The sequence below is a fragment of the Alligator sinensis genome, unplaced genomic scaffold, assembly GCF_000455745.1.
Source record: "Alligator sinensis unplaced genomic scaffold, ASM45574v1 scaffold1030_1, whole genome shotgun sequence".
NCBI lineage: Eukaryota > Metazoa > Chordata > Crocodylia > Alligatoridae > Alligator > Alligator sinensis.
The window spans coordinates 704,094-720,967 of NW_005842592.1; the positions used below are offsets into that span (position 1 = coordinate 704,094).

Sequence of the window (16,874 nt, forward strand, 5' to 3'; positions counted from 1 at the left end):
GGGCTGCTCGACACCCCGCGGAGGTGCGGGCTGCGGGGCAGGACGGGGGGCCCGGGCTCGTCACTGCTGCCTCTCCTGGGAGCTGCCCGGTTACCATGGGGCTGTAGGAAGCCGAGCCGAGGGCAGGGAGGAAGTAAACAGGGAGGTCATGTGAGCCCGAGGGGGTGCCCTGCCAGCCTGCGGGGTCTCTGCTCCAGTCCCCGCGGGGTCTGTGTGCCGGGTACCCCAGAGCTGGGCGCTCGCTGCCAGCCAGCACCGTCGTCCCCGTATCCAGTACAAGCAGCAGGTTGTAGCTGTGTTGGTCTATGGACACGGGCAGACACGGTTCTTGGGGTAGATCTGAGATCGGATCAATATGTCTGTCAGCGATGTCGGTCGGTAGCAGCGAGGTGACCAAGATCAATAACGGACAACGATGTCTGTCCATATCAGTGAGGTGCTTAAGCTGCTGTCGTGGCCTCAGCTCTGCTGTCCTCTTTCCAGGCCTGGTCAGCCCTGCCGTCTGGGCGCAGTCAGTTTCCCTGCATCCAGCAGCCAGCCCCTGAACTGACCAGGTCTCCACCATTTCCAAGAGCCCCTTCAAGGCACAGAGTTTGTAATAGCTCAAATGAGATGCCAGAAGCTTAGCTGCAGGCTTTTCTGAGTAGTGACCATTATTGACATGAGTCAGTTTGTGCAGCCTTTTGTGGGGGCCTACATGCTTCACTGGAGTACTCTGTCTGGGGTAAACTGGACAGGGCAGGCATGTTTTGGTAGCAAGCTGCTAGGCTGGTGATGGAAATAATGCCTGCTGGACAAAAATGTAATATTTGCCCCCATGGTAAAACTTCACGGTGGGCTCGTCCCTTTGTTTTGTATTTTTGATGCAGGAAAAAACTCAAAAGCACATCCAAGTATATTTATCAGACTCTGTTCTTGAACGGTGAAAATAGCGATATTAAGATCTGTGCTCTGGGAGAGGAGTGGAACTTGCACAAGATATACTTGTGTCAGGTAAGTCATCTTTTCTTCTCTTGGCCTCACCGTAGGATTTCACGTCGTGGTAAATGCAACCACGTTCTGGAGATTTCTAATACAGACCTGGTCAGAAGTCTTCCTTCCAGGCAGTGTCAGTGCATATAATCATTATAATCAGTGAAGTATCAAAAAATGTAGTTGATACAGAACGGAGGTCTTGCTTCACCTATGAAAACAGGCTTTCCATGCTTGCCTTTTGTAATTATTTCCTTCAGGCCACATGTTATGTTTTTGAACATAGAGTCTTGCTCTTTTGAGAAGACATTTCACTGTCCTGTCCTTTGGATGTGTTCAGAACGTGCTTGCTACACTAATGGGTGACAGCTTCCCATGATCATGGTTTTATTGGGTGACAGAGAGCACTTGAAAAATGAATGACACGGTAACTTCCTTTGTCTCCCATCTTCACTAGCCTGAGGCCCCTAAAACTGCTAATAACTGGCCCAGCGCTCTATCCAGGTATCAGCAGTAATAGTAGGAGAGCTGTAAAACAAGTTGCTTGCTCATCTTTATCAAAACTTTCTGTAACTTTTCTAATGGAGGTTTGGCAAACATGTTGAAATTGAATGAACTTGCAGGAAGTTAGTAAGTTTTCACAGCTGGACATGACAGCTGCATGTATGAGAGCTGCCTTATAAAGGGCAAGGTTTGTAAGCACTGCTGTGCTTTGGAAACTCATCTCTCCACATCGTTCCTTTCTGTACCATTCTTAGCCAAGATGACTGATTTAAAAAAAAAGGAAGGAACTGCATTCACATTAAAAATCTGTTTTTGTCTTAGTTTTTTGGTGTAAAGTAGAGGATTTGTGTCTCATCACTGCTTCTACTTTGAATCTGCAGGTTTTAAGTCATGCTTAAAGAGCTTACAAGTAAATATGGAGGCCAGTAAATTTAAGTGCGTGTCATGTGCGTCAGTGACTTAGGTGCAGTGACAGATACTTAGGGAGGTGGATGCATTGAGCAAGCTTCCTCTCGTGGTATTGGATGTCTTGTGTTAAGCTGCAGGTATAGATGGGGTTTGACTTAGTTCTGAAATGTGGACTCCATTAAGTTGAAGGACCTAAATCCAGAGTCTGAAGGTGTCCATTCCTTCGGTCTCACATGAAGTCTAGGCCAAATGCCGGCTCACTACTGCTTCGATTTAGAACCAGCAGGCACCAAGTATCTCCCCCCTGCAAAGCTGACTGCTCACTTGCTGTGATTATATTGAATGCAGTTTCCTAAACTTAGTACATCAAAAACTTCAACTTTATGATGGTGTGACCATGTTTCAACTGACAGTTTGGTATAGCAAGTCCTGTCCCTGCAAAATACCTTAGAGGGTACTAGATGTGCTTTTCTTAAATCAGAATAAATGCCCTTTGTGTGGTAAAAAGCTATTTGTGTGAACTTTGTATATGTTCTGGATTTTCCAGATTTGAAGTTGAGAGAGTTCAATATTAAAAACGACCAAAGTTGCAAGTTTTAAGTAATAACACCTAGTTAAAAATTAAATATTTTTCCTTTTTCCCCCTACTTTTTAAAATTTTACTTTCATGTCAGAAACTGATGCATATAGCATAAAACGGGTGCATGGAAGAATGAGGAAAATAAGGTGCATTTCAACAGGCATTTTAATGTAGAGGCAATATTCATGCAAAGGCTTGGGGCAGTTGTTACAGCACAATGGGAGAAACTTTATTTTATTTTACTTTTACTCAACACTGAAAATTGTACTTGTAGTTCAGTCATAGTACCCTCAAAATGAAAGTTACCTTGAAATCTACTTGTTTTTTAGAGAGAGAGAAATAATTTCAGGTGCTTTCCCTGAAATTTCCCTTGCTGATTTCTTGGTTTTACAGTTGCAATTTCCAGCATAGAAAAAAAATTGCTTTGCTGTTGATGAAACCCTATAAACGTTAAGAAAATGATTTTTTTGGGGGTGCAGTGAAAACGGCTGTCAAGAAAGTTCTTTCAAATGAGTGAGGTCAGAACATTCCAACTTCCAATTTTATTCTCTCGTTGTTTATAACATCTAAGAGAGAAATTTCGGTAGAGTTAGGCTGTGGTGTCACGTGTCATGATCACAGGAAACACCACTTTAATCATCATATAGTTTCAAAATGCACACAAAAGGAGGGGCAGGCAGGTTTGGCTGATTGTCTTGCGTTATGCCATGCTGTTAAAGAGTTTTTAGATCACAGCTCTGTCAAAAATAAAGCATTATTTGGGAAAAGTGGACTCCTATTTTGTGCAGTTGGAGAATTGGACAGACTCCCTACAAAACCATGTGCACATGGTTTCACGCTTATTTCCTAGGTTTTGGAAGTATTTTTCCTATTTCACCTTGGGACAAATGTAAGACCGTTCTTGGTTATTTTGAAAGAGACAGTAGCCCATAGTTATATGTGAAATCTGGAATTCATATTATCCCTGCTCTGTGTGACTCGGAGCATTCTCCCACGTGCCACACAAATACTTTAACCACCGAGTTAAAACATCAGTCTCTCTTTGTAGCCCAGAGAATATTTATGCTAAGGAAATTGTCTTAAGAAACTTGGGAAGTAACCAAGTAGAATTCTGCCAGGCTTCTAGATCCTAGTGACTTAAAGTGTTTTTTGATGGGAACTGAAAAATAGAACATGTTCACCCAGCATAAGTATGCTAATCCATATTAGGAGAAAAGCTATGCAGTGATGGTTCTTCATGTTCTTGCTAGATTTCATTTCTAATAAAAGCAGACTTTAATTTGCTATGCATATTTTTACATCCTTCTCTAATTATAAGGCATGATCTTCCTTGCATTGCCTAAGAGAGAGAACTGTTCAGATCTCTAACAATTACTTTTTGGAATAGCATTTTCAAATAAATTGGAAGCAACGTAAGTGTCAGAGCTGTTTGCTATGGCATAAACTGTTTTGAAGAAGGAGGATGTCTGTAATTCATGGCCAGCAGCTAGCAGAAAGAATAAATCCACAACAACTCCAACTTTCTGTTCCAAAATTAATCTAATCTTTTTTTTCCAGACCCTTTATAAAATTAGCGGAAAGAAAAGATGACTTGTTTTTTTCTGAGGTGGCACTGGTTGTGTTCCAAGAAGGAAGAAGAGTTCTGTAGTTCAAGCTCAGACAGGGAGTTAGACCTTGGCTCTGCAGTCCACTTGTGACGCTTCATTTTTCCCTCAGAGCGTTATCACCATCCTATAATAAGTTTGCAGAATTCTTACTTAAAAGTTTACTGTGTTCCATGTATGTGAAGGTAATTCATTATTAATCATGCACAATGATTAATTATTAATCATGCATTGAAATTATCAGCTTCAATTCCAAGATACTGTGCTTGAAATAATAAAAATATGTACCACACTAACTTTCTCTTAATTTCTTGAAAGGAGAAATTATTTTGTTCAAGATAAATCTCCAGAGTAGTTTACGTACTATATCACTCTCTCTTTGCATTTGACCTTAATCCTAGATTTCTTAGACATTAGGGTTGGAAGGGACCTTGTGAGATCATTGGGCAGGGAGTCAGCAAGGGGCCAGATGACCTCAGCAAGATAAGCATCCAAACATTTTTTTAAAGGTGTCCAGGGTAGGTGCTTGCACCACTTCTGGGGGGAGTCTATTCCAGACTCTGGAGACTGGGATGGTAAATAAGTTTTTCCTAATGTCCAGTCTAAACCGCCTTCCAGCAGTTTGTGACCATTAGACCTCATCTTCCCTTGGGGTGCCCTGGTGAAAAGGTGTCTTCCAGTTCCTGATGCTCACCCCTTATGTACTTATAGGCTGCCACCAAGTCCCTCCTGAGCCTTCTCTTCTCCAGGCTGAAGGGTCCCATGCCTCTCAGCCTCTCCTCAGAAGTCTCTTGACTTCTATTCATGCACATCGCTCTCCTCTGGACTGTTAGAGGTTAAGAGAGCAAGCCTTATGAGGAGAGGCTGAGAGGCATGGGACTCTTCAGCCTGGAGAAGAGAAGGCTCAGGAGGGACTTGGTGGCAGCCTATAAGTACATAAGGGGTGTGCATCAGGAATTGGGAGAACATCTGTTCACCAGGGCAACCCATCGGAAGACAGTCTCATGGTTATAAACTGATGGAAGACTGTTTTAAACTGGACACCAGGTGGATTGATATTTGTTTTTCCTTATCTTAAATGATATCCATAACTTATTCTTGCTGAAGTTACTGCTCCTTCCTTGCCATACTGAATGGAGTGCTTATGTCCTAGCGATTGCTCATCTCATTTAGCTTTCCTAGCTAGTTCTGAGTTTCTGTCCTTTCCCCACTAGATGGCACTGAGATGCTATTGTACATATGAATGGCAGATCTGACTGATGTAGATAAAGTTGTTTGCTGCTTATTGATACATAAAATGCTGCGTGAACAGTAGGCATGAGCCAGCTGTAGCTCATCTGTGTACTAACCTTCCTGTGATGGATCAACCTAACCAGATCCTAGGAGGTGTGATGGAAGAATAGGAGTAAGTTGAGTGAACTTCTGGTTTTTGATAACCTTGGGTATAATTTGCTGCCACCTGTGGAAATATTGAGTTAAGAATGCAGGAGGTATGCTACTGTACAAATAGACTTTATTTTTTTAATCTCTCAGGTAAACTTCATTGAATGATAGCATCTCACTGGCACACCTTCTACTGAGAATGGAAAATCATGAATCCTAGTAGAGCACTATTTTTCACTTCATTTGGATGGAAACCTATCAAATTCTAGTTTTATATGCCTTACACTTTATTTAAAAAGGTATACTTGTATAAATGGTGGGTGTGTGCGCGTATGTATGAACTGACCTACACGTATTTAGAGACATATGTGTCCTTCGTATGAGACCACAATCTGTATGTCTTGCATGCTTTTTCTCCCTAAATTGGTTTAAGAAAACCAGTGCCTGCAGGATCTCTTGTAAACAAATATTATTAAAGACCTAACCTTTGGGTGTCATTACATGCTATAGAAATCATGGTTTGTAATGGAAAATGTTTATTGTAGGTTTTCTGCCTATTTAAAACTGAATTGTTTGGGGAAAATAATTATTAAAATATGTATTTGGGTAACCATATTTCAGCATAAGGTCAAAGTTTATAAAACTTTCCACAGAAATAGAAGAAATACTGTTAGTCCTTCTTGACAAGAAATGATATTTTAATATCTTCACAGTTAGTAAATTACTGACCCCATAATGCACTTAATTCCATAAGTAAAATCATTAATAGTAACAGTTTTGTTGCTTTTCCGAATTCATTATTTGAATGAAATTGTTTACTCTTCTACAGTCAGGCTACTTTTCCAGTATGTTCAGTGGCTCTTGGCGGGAGTCTAGCATGAAAACCATAGAACTGGAGATCCCTGACCAAAATATTGATATAGAAGGTAAGCAAGGGACTTTTTTTCTTTTGAAAATTGTAAGTTTGCTAACAGCAAATTAATGCAAAGTGAGCAAATATAGTGACATTTCCAACATGTCTGTTATTGCTGATAGGTAGAATGTATTGTTGGGGGAGTGAAAAGAAGATTTGGCAAACCAGCAGCAAAAATAAATACATTAACTCATGTTTTCTACATGCTTTATCCTCAGATAATAAGAGTTGAGCTGTAGACCTAGAATCTGACTCAAGAAGTCAAATAAAAAAAATAGGCTGCCTCCTATCTCTGGAGCCATATGTAGCTCTTCAGAGCAGTTGCATGCAGGGATATAAATTTGGAGGGCATAGGCATACCCTCTTTAGCTCTGTTTCGTTGCCCTTAACGGGTAACTTTTAAATAAGAAGCAAAATCATAAGAAAAGGAACCAGTCAAAGTTCTCAAAATCTTGGGAATCCAAAATATATCATTTCTGTCTCCTGAGTGCCAGGTCTGTAGTTAAATACAGTGCTGCAAGAGCAATGCTCATGTTAAAAATAGTTCTACCAGTCCAGTTGGAAGAGACTGGCTCATTTGTGGGCATGGGGTACATGCAGTTTTTTTAGTTGGCACTTAGTTGTTTTTCAGGGTCATTCGTTTCCTTTAACTCTAGCTTTTGAACCCAAGTTTACAGGACTAAATTTGTAGCAAACACATGAATTGAAAGGGATAGGTAGCATTTCAACATACTGTGTACTCTAAGGTATTAAATATGAGGTTCTGTTTTTCCCTCCAGATTTGACAGTTTTACTTTTTCAGCTCTACAGGTAGCTTTTGGCTCATTGTATAGAGATGATGTTTTAATAAAACCCAGTCGAGTTGTTGCCCTTCTAGCAGCAGCCTGCATGCTGCAGCTGGTAAGTGTAAATGAGTAGGAATTGCATTACATTTTATGTGCTTTGTTTAGGAACATATAGAAACTCAAACTATAATGGCAGAGCATGCCCCTAAACAGAAGTATTCAGGTATGCATACTGCTTCTTCTAGACTTTTTCAGAACCATCCATAAGAGCAGGCTTAGTGTTTATAGAAATATTAGGTAGTTTTCTTAGTTTCAAACTTAAGTTCTGATTGTATCATAAAATGGCATATTGAGATTAATTGGAGGATGTAAACAAAGAAAAGTACGTGTTGTAGCACCTTTACGGTGTTAATCTTTGCGACTTTATCATTTCCTTTATTCTAAAAGACTTGGTTGTGTTTGTTTTATTAATGATAATACCTTTTTACAAATGATGGGGAGCCCTAAAATAATTTTAAAGAATTCTGAGGTCAGGATTTCTAGATGCAAGTTTGGATTTATTTTTGCTACCCTACTTCCCTTAAATTTCTGTCAGATCAAGCTAAGTTCCAGCATAGCTTGTTGAAATCCTAATATATTTACAGGCTCCCTGAGCTAAAATATCGACTGTGTCTGTAGTAGCCCTCTGCTGTTGCTTTTTAGACTGCTTCTGGTATCCGAACTGACTTGCATATCTCTCATCTATGCTTCAGTGTGCCCTGGAAGCATACTTCTAAAGCACGGTGCTGGATTTCACACTTTGGATAAATTGAACCTTCTGTGTATTGCTGCACTCATGAGTCCAGACTAGTCCTGGCTTAATTCTTATTTGGCTTTTGCATATAATAAGTTTTGAAAGTCTTTGCATTTATCATGTGGGAAAGAACTTGGAATATTTGTGTTCTTTCACAGGATGGCTTAATCCAGCAATGCGGTGAGACAATGAAGGAAACAATTAATGCAAAAACTGTGTGTGGCTACTACAATTCTGCAGGAACATATGGATTAGACTCTGTAAAGAAAAAGTAAGAACAAACTCTTATGTAGCTACTTTATTTTAAAATAGCATTTTTTTCATTGCAACTCAGGTCTGAGTTAATTCCCTGAGTTATTTTTTAAATTTAGATTATTGGTCAGATAGAGACAGTTTTGTGTTTTGAGTTTTCCCGTTGCCACTCATTTGAGATTGTGCATGAATAAGGAAGGTGAGACTCAGATGCAATGTCAGGAGTTTATGCAAAATGGTAAAGAGAACTGACATGTGACGTTCTCAGTATGGCATAGGCATTGGCTGTTCTGTGTTAAAACTTGTTTGGATTACTATGCTCCTACATGCTTCATTTGTGCACCAGCTATGGGCCTGGAAGGATTTGAAGAGCAATGTGCTCCAGGCAGTACCTGGTTCCCTCCATCCTCATGCTCAGACTATTGCAATACTCAGGATTGTGGTGCGCTGCTCTTACCCTGTTTTGGTTTCTGAATTCAGACTGTCCAGCCTTCCCTGTGCTTGCTGCCTCGCCTGTGCCCTTAAAGAAGTCCTGCACAGCACTAACAGATTGAAACATTCAGGAGCTATTTCACATAAACTTGCTTTTTTGAAAAGTGTTAAATTATTTTTTTTTAAAAACCTCTGAAGTTTATGCTCATTCATATCAAAGCCATGCTAATTATTATCCAGCTGGTTTAGATTAAAACCTTTAATCCAGGCAGTGATATGGAACTAAATCAGTTAGATGCTTTAAAATCGGTTGATTTTAGGACTTGATCATTTTAACAAGAAACTGTAACATCTAGGAATCTTGGATTCTGACCTAATTTGCTTTTAATCTAGGTGCCTTGAATGGCTTTTGAATAACCTGATGACTCACCAGAGTGTTGAACTCTTCAAGGAACTCAGGTATTCAGATTTTAGGTAATTTGAATAATAGCTTGATCAAGTATGTTCTGGAATAAACATTCAGTGCTACAATAGCACAATACAAATACAGAAATATTAGAAATTTCTGGCCATGGCCTTGAGAGTCAGACAGTTAGCTTTTTTTTTTTTTTTCTTATGGTATGAAATCACAATCCTCAAAGTTGGTTGTGTAGATAAGGTTTTCTCAATTAGCATTAACTTCTTTAAATCTCTCCTTCTATTCTTATTGGCTGATGACATGAAAATCATTGCATGGTTATCTTTTCAGCTTTGTACATATAAATTTGTGCAGTTTTGTCTCTTCCAGCATAAACCTCATGAAACAGCTGATCAGCTCTTCTAACCTGTTTGTAATGCAGGTGGAGATGGATGTATATACCGCTCTGAAGAAGGTACTGCAGAGGGGCAAATTGTTCTTGGCATAAGACCATTTTAACCTGTGAAGTTTTAATAGGAACAGATTTAGCCAAAATTGTTTAAAACATTTTGGTTCTTTGTGGGGTTGTACCAACTCGTAATCAAATTATGGGTGATTTATGTGTTGGTTCCCTGGTGCTGCCATTTAGACACCACCTTTAACTGATTCTTACAAACAACTGCACTAAGAAAATACTCTTTTAGCACATACAGATTCATTTTACCAGTGCAGAATAGATTTATAAAGACTTGGAGGCAGAATTCAATATTGGAGCTTTTTACTGAATGCAACTTAATGCATTTTTATAATGTTTTCCAGTATGTACAACTTTTTTTTAATTGTAAAAAAAATAAAAATAAAAAAAATCCAAAATAGGCTTACAGCAGGTTTTTATTTATTTATTTATTTTATCTAGTGGATGTTCCTTCAGCTAGTGCCTTCTTGGAATGGCTCACTAAAGCAACTCTTAGCTGAAGCTGATGCCTGGTTTTCCAAGCGTAGAAAAGGTATGACTCTTTAAGTACAGATTTAGAGTTTGTGCAAGGTGGTTGATCTAGAACATGAATGCCTACTGTAAAATGTAGTTCTCTTTCTGCTTTCCCATATGCACAAAAGACTCATTCATTTTCTTCTCTGCATGTTTAATTTTCCTACTCTTATTTAATCTTTTGTTAAACTGTTTTGATGCTGTGTGGTGAAGCAAAAATCAATTCAAATCAATCCCTGCTTTGCTGGTTTTTTTGATGTTCAGTAGGCATGTGCGAAGCAGCTTGTATTTGCTTCTGATTTGGCTGATTTCGGGAGACAGTGATTCAATTCGGCGATTTGAATCACTGTCCCAAATCAATTTGGCTGAATCTGATTCAGAGAGTCAACTGCTGCTGAATTGGCTGAATCTCCAAATCGGACAGGCCCCGTCCTCCGCCCACTCTCCCAGCCCTGTCCGGCTCCAGATCCTGGCTATTTTTTTTTTTTTTTTTAAGCCCTAGACTCACCGGCTCCTGCGGGGGAGAGGGAGGGAGGTGTGGCGATCCCTGCTGCTCTACGCTGCAGGGCGGGTTCTGCCACGAGCCCCCAGAATCTGAGGCTGCTGATCGGTTGAATCAGTAGGGCCTCTGAAGAGGCCACATCTTCTTCAAGTTGAATCAGCACCCAAAGCTTTGCACAGCCCTAATGTTCAGCTTTTGTTCTGATGCTTTGTGCTTAAGAAGATAAAAAGTTTGATCTAATAGATTTGCTTCTACAATTTGAATGCCCATAACCTTTGCAAAAAAGCTAGAAATCTGTTAACTTGAAGATTAACTGCTTGCAAAATGGAATATTGCCTTTCTGTAATTGCATTAATTGAGCAGTACACACAAGCTTAGGTTTGCCAGTTTTGGTATATGTTTTAGGAGACTATAAAAAATGAACAGCTTCTAGCAAAGCCCTAATGGTTGACTTGTATTATAACAATTTCAGATTTTGGGGGTGACCTTGCATTTCTAGAATCTGAACAAGGCAGCATATTTTTGCCTGTGTTCAAACATTTGAGATTGCAGTACATCATCAGTGATTTGGCATCAGCAAGGATTGTTGAGAGAGATGCTCTGATACCTTCAGGTAAGAAAAATGTTGTCGGGCACCTTTCTGTATCTTCTTTTGATTCTAATGTAGAGTAATTATGAATGAAACTGTTAAGCTTATGTGTCCTCCTTGTTCAGTTTTGTTCTTCAGTTTTATTAAAGAAATTAGCCGAAATTTATTTTGCAGCAAGGTTCAGAAAGAGCTTAACATTAGGTATGCATACATCTAATACTAAAAGTGTCCACTTGACCATCATTTTCCCATATATTTAGCTCACTTGTTCTGTAAACAGGGTTATAAACTGCCTTGTGGATCTATGCACTTGAATAATAGTAATGATGTAATATTTTATTTATTTTCAAAAAAAGGAAACCTTCCCTGATTCATTTATTTATTTATTTTTCTTTCCACTAAGCTGGTTTTGGTGGTAGAAAAGCATCTGAAAAGTGAAAAATGTCATAAAAGCTTTTCTAAAAAGGAAAAAAAAAATTGTACAAAATCTTGTGACCTTTTCTAGCATCTCAAAAGGCATGTGCTAGTTTTCCAACAGATAGCAGTCTGGTGAGAACAAAGCCCTTCCGGTATTCTTATCATGGCAACAGTTATCTGGCTGCTGCTTAGTTACTTCATTTCTGTTCTTTTTTTTTTTTTTTTAATATACCTGTATAAAAATTAAGAAAATACATAATTAATGCTTGTTAAATTCAACCCAGATTTAGAATTAATTACAATACCCTTCTTCGTGCTCATCCTTTTGGCATATTCTTGAGGTAAGCAGGTGGCTTTAGCTTCTTGCTGTAATACAGTACACTCGGTTGAGCCACTGCCAGGCAAACAGGTAAATGATTTCTTGTTTCAGGGGAATGTGATCTGTCCCAGGCACTTAAGTCTTCCTGTTTGTGAAGCACCTGCCTAATAACTTCCATTTCATGTCTTCCTTTCAGCTCAAAAGGAATGGTTTTTGCCTGTTTCTGCCAGTTATATAATACTTGCCTTGATTTCCTTTCCTTCAGCTCCACCTTGGGTCTGCTTGAATGTGTTTCTTTTGCCTTTGCTCAAGTTAAACTCTGTTTGCTAACTTTTCTGATAACCTTGTCCTGGCCTACTCTAAGGGCTATCTTCTTCATCCTCCTTGACTTCTGTGTTGTTTCTTAACATTATACTCATTCATCACTTGCACAGCATCATTTAACATTGGAGTCATGATAGGTTAATCCACCTGTACATCCATTCCTTATCTCTGTCCAGTTCTGCATTTCTGCCTTTCTGTGATACCCTTTCCTGGATGTTGCCAGTCAAGTTAATTAGCATGACCAAAGCCAAACTGCTCTGGTTTGACTCCCAGGCTATCAAGTTGTTCAGCCTTCTCCTTATAAGAAGGATGAAAGGCACATTAATGTGTTATCCTTATTTCCTGCCCTTTTCTCTTGCCCATCTCTTTCTGCTATACCCAAATCTTGCTGTTTTTCTTTTTGCTGTGTCTTCAGGGCCTGTCGTCTCCCTCAACAGCTAAATCTCTTTCATTCATGTTCTCATTTCCTGTGGTGTTTTTCTCCCTCCAGCTTCCATGCTCAGCCCCACTCACAGCATATAAAGTGAAATTGCTGAGATGATCTTTGTAGCCTGTCAGTTTTATCAAATCCCTTGCTCCTGTTCTTGAACACTGTCTTCATTGTCTAGATTGCACCAGGTTCATCTTTCTTTTTGTGGCCCTGTACATGTATTTTGCTATTTATCTCATCCGTTTTTTGGTATCGACTCATCCTATCTGGTTGCTCAGTGCTTTTAGGGCCTGTACAACTGTCTCTCCCTCTGATTCCCAGCTTTCACACCAAACAGTTCTCAGCTGCTTCTCTGTTCATTCTCAGGAAATCCTTCCTGAAAACTTACTTCTGCTGTAACAGTTTTTTTTAAAAGGCTGCCCCTGCTTACAGTTGTATTTTAGGTATTGGGGATAGACTATCCTCCCCAAACCCCATTCCTGTTAATAAACAGGAAAGTTGTCACCTTGACCCTTTTCCTTAAGTGTTGTGCTACCTTCTTATGTCAGGGTAAGTTTTCATGAACTTTGGTTTGTTCTTGGAATTTAAAGCTTCCACTAATGACTCCCTTCATTGTTTTGCCAAAGCTAATGCAGAAGAATATAGAGACTCCAGTTATCTTGACAGACTTAGAGGCAGTAGATGGTAACAGTAAATGAAGGATTACTGTGAAATTGGGCCTTGATTTATGAGCTGATTCTATCCGAGCAGTCCCAGTCAGTTTTTGTGCCCGTCATCTGGAGTAGGTATTTTTTGACCTTTGCTGATAAACTTTTATTTGTCATTAATCTGGTCACTTCTTACTTGCCGATTTGTCCAAGCCAATATAGTTCCTCAGTTACTTTTTGCATAATAGAGCTGCTGCACATTTAACTTTTGCTAACCTTAGGCTTAATCTTAATTTTTTTTATTATTATTTGTGAATCTTAGGATGCGCTCTTTTAATTTTCCAAGTCCATATTGATGTATGATGTGAAAAGGATTAAAATTAAGTTATTATCTGGTTTTGATCCCTGAATTTATAACAACTTGAGGATTTTTTGAGGGGTAAATGCCAAATGAACTGCAGTAGATTTAATTAAAAGCTGAGCTGCTAGAAGAGAGTTTACCAGTTTTGGTCTAAGAAGAACAACTGTCATAAATACTTGAAGAACATGCCAGCAAAAGATATGGTGGAATTCAGTCTTGGACATTACCAACTCACACTAATATTTCTTATCTCTTGTAACACAAGAGATCTGTAATTATGTAATTTTTTTTTAAGAGGTGCACAAATACATTGATCCAATATCGGATCGGTACCGATATAAAGAAAATTAGCTGTATTGGAAATTGGCCCGATTTGGCTGATAAATGCTTGTGTGTGCATGCCGCCTCAGCACAGCACTCAGGCAGTGAGGGAGCAGAGCTGTGTGCAGCTGGTAAGTCCGTTGTGATGGAGGGGCATGGGGGGGGGAGAGCAGATCATTGCCTCCTGTGGTGAAGGAGGGGGCAGGGGCAGGCACGCTGCCCAGGTGGGGTAGGGTATGGGATGAAGCCACAGCATGTGCCCTTGGATCTGGGCAGGGCAGGCGAGATGCAGCTGCAGGCTGGAGCCGGGGCTGTGCTGGGCTCTTCTCAGCAGGGGCTGGCCTTGGACAGGGGGCTGCAGCCACTACAAATTTCACCATAGCCCCACTGCTGCACACCCAGCACATCCGAGTATATGGGTGGAGGTGGAGTGTTGAGCTAGGCCTGTGCTGGGAGCTCAGCAGTGCTGGGAATGGGACTATGGCGAAATTTGGGGTGGCTGCATCCCCCTCCATAGCCCCTGACCCGAGCCCAGCGTTGGCCAAAAAGAGCCTGGCACAGCCCTAGCTGCAGCCTACCCACCTAGCCCTTCGCAGACCTGGGGATATACGCCCTCCCCTCCAAACGAGCCGTGGCTCCATCCTGTGCCTCGGATGGGCAGTGCTTGCCCCATGCCCCTTCCCTCCCCTATCCCTTTCCACCACAACAGACTTACCAGCTGCATGCAGCTGTATCGGAAATCGGATTGGTATTGGCCGATATGCCTCCTTAAAAATTGACTATCAGTATCGGCCCAAAAAATCTGTTAACAGTGCACTCATTTTCATTTGTTGTTGTTGTTGCTTTTCTTGTCCATCTTGAAAAAGGAAAAGCCTGAGCACAGAAATGGAAGCCATTTCTGTGCATCTGTTGTGCTAAAAGAAGGATCTGTTTTCTTAAGTCATTCAAGATGAACTTAGCATTCGGGGTGACTTGCTTTGTTGTCAGATCCTGTATTGTTGTCTTCTGACACAACAGAGAAGGGAAAAGCATGCGTCAAGGAGAATTTTTCTGGGTTCCTTTCTCCAGTCCAGGAAAAGAGATGATTGGCAAATTGCTTCTTCTGACAACTTGTCATGCAGTGTTTTCAAATGGACAGCACAATTTCTAGCATTCTCTCCCATGACTTGACTGAGCACTTCCTGAGCTGAAGCCGACACTTGTTTAAGTTAACATTTGACTGTGGCAGGATTGCACGTAGGAAAAGAACTGGCTTGTGGTGACTTTTTTTTAAAGTGGGTTCCATATTACAGGAGACCAGATCTGAACATAAAGCATTCAGACTTTTGTTAAAAACATGCTTTGGGTGGCAAATGTTTCATGTAGGCAAATGTGTCAAGAATGCTTCTTAAAAGTAATAGGCTTGTAGCATGGTTACCTTAATGCTGAGTGAACTTATACAATTGGATTTTAATGCTTGATACTTTTTGTGAACTGGTAATATTCATTTACTGAACAATCTGGGAATGACTCTTTTTTTTCTGGGGGTTTTTTTTTAATGGATTTATGTTGAATGCAGGTAGTTTGTTTTTGAGTAGTTTACTCTGGTAATTGGATGTCCGCAACACACTTTTTTGATACTTGAAAACTTCTGTAGTTTCAGAAACTATATTAAGTTTTAGTAGAAATGGTTTACATTGTCCCAAGTTAAATTTTTATGAATAATGAGAATAACCTGTTGTGGAGCAGATGATAGATACTGTGGTGAGGCTTTCTGCATTTAGACAAGAAGTTTAGGAGTGAAATCCAGTGGTATTTGTCATTCTTATTTCAGAGTGAAATCTCACTTTTGTTTAAATAAAACTTCGTCTTGTTTTACTATAGTTGAACAGTCCCAGAATAAAAATTGTTTTTATTTTAGAAACTTCCCTGGTAATGTTCGTACAACTAAGTAAACAGGTGAGATGCAGTTAGAATTTGCAAGTGAAAAATAGTATAAAAACCATAGTACTTTGGACTCCAAACTTCCCTCCTTATTCTTCAGAACGTGTCTGGAGTTCTAATTCTGGTTTTCTTGAAACACCTTTTATAGCGTTCACTTTCTATTGAGTATTTTGGATACTTGAAGTCCAGTCTGAGTTTTGTCATTGCAGTTAATGCAGTCAGGAGTGGTTCCTCGCGTTTCATGCACAGAAATGATTTAGGACCTGAGTGTGCATGCCATTCCTTCCTTTTTGCTAACTGTACTGGTCTCCTGTTTATAACCTATTAAATATCCCTCCAACTCTCAGTAGATGTTTTGTACCTTGCACCTGTCCTCATCTGCTTGCTTATTTTCCTCTCTCCTATCTTCAGAACAGTAAATTTGCCCCACTTTGCTTCTCTGCATGGATCTTTTCTTCTTGTATGCCATTGGGCCATAGATTCTCTGTTTTTACCTTGGAACTTCCCTGTTTTTACTGCTAACGTTATTGTAGCCGTTGAACTTTCTTATTAAGCTAAAAAAATAATCCATCCCATAATGTGTTAGCCTCTCTCATGTCCCCAGTGTTTACAGCCTTCCCTTTACTTTGACTCTTGCCATATTTTCATCTTTGTGGCTTTTTTACACCTCACTTAATGTTTTCATTGTTTGCATTTCCATACCTTATTTGACACCGTGAGGCTTAGGTACCATCTCTTTAAATAATGCCTCTAAGCTTAAATCATGATGTGTTTATTTAAGGGATGCTACCTAGACATAAGATATTGAATATCTGCTTTGTAATGTACCTTATTAGTGGTCTACCAATTTAACTGATCTTGGTAAACAGATAAAATACTTTATTTAGTCGCATAGGTATTTTGGTGGGAATAGTGTTGGCTTGATAGAACAGACCAATATAATTTTAAGTTTCAGCCATGGTCATTTTATTGATGCTTGCAGCATCATATAGTTCTGATTAGTGTTACAGGGAGAGAATACAAGTGAAAT

General features: G+C 39.8%; 1 protein-coding gene across 1 annotated transcript in view; it reads left to right on the forward strand.

Annotated features, from left to right (window-relative positions):
- Positions 1-6: 6 nt before the first annotated feature.
- The window catches only part of GMCL1 (germ cell-less, spermatogenesis associated 1), a gene marked incomplete at its 5' end in the record, with an annotated part of 29,432 nt that continues 12,564 nt past the window's right edge, over positions 7-16,874 (forward strand). Inside the window, 9 exons of the mRNA XM_006032896.3 lie at positions 7-23; positions 870-993; positions 6,281-6,377; positions 7,167-7,264; positions 8,101-8,213; positions 9,020-9,085; positions 9,414-9,498; positions 9,940-10,030; positions 10,986-11,126. Coding sequence (XP_006032958.1) covers positions 7-23; positions 870-993; positions 6,281-6,377; positions 7,167-7,264; positions 8,101-8,213; positions 9,020-9,085; positions 9,414-9,498; positions 9,940-10,030; positions 10,986-11,126 — 832 coding nt within the window. The remainder of the gene's footprint in view (positions 24-869; positions 994-6,280; positions 6,378-7,166; positions 7,265-8,100; positions 8,214-9,019; positions 9,086-9,413; positions 9,499-9,939; positions 10,031-10,985; positions 11,127-16,874) is intronic.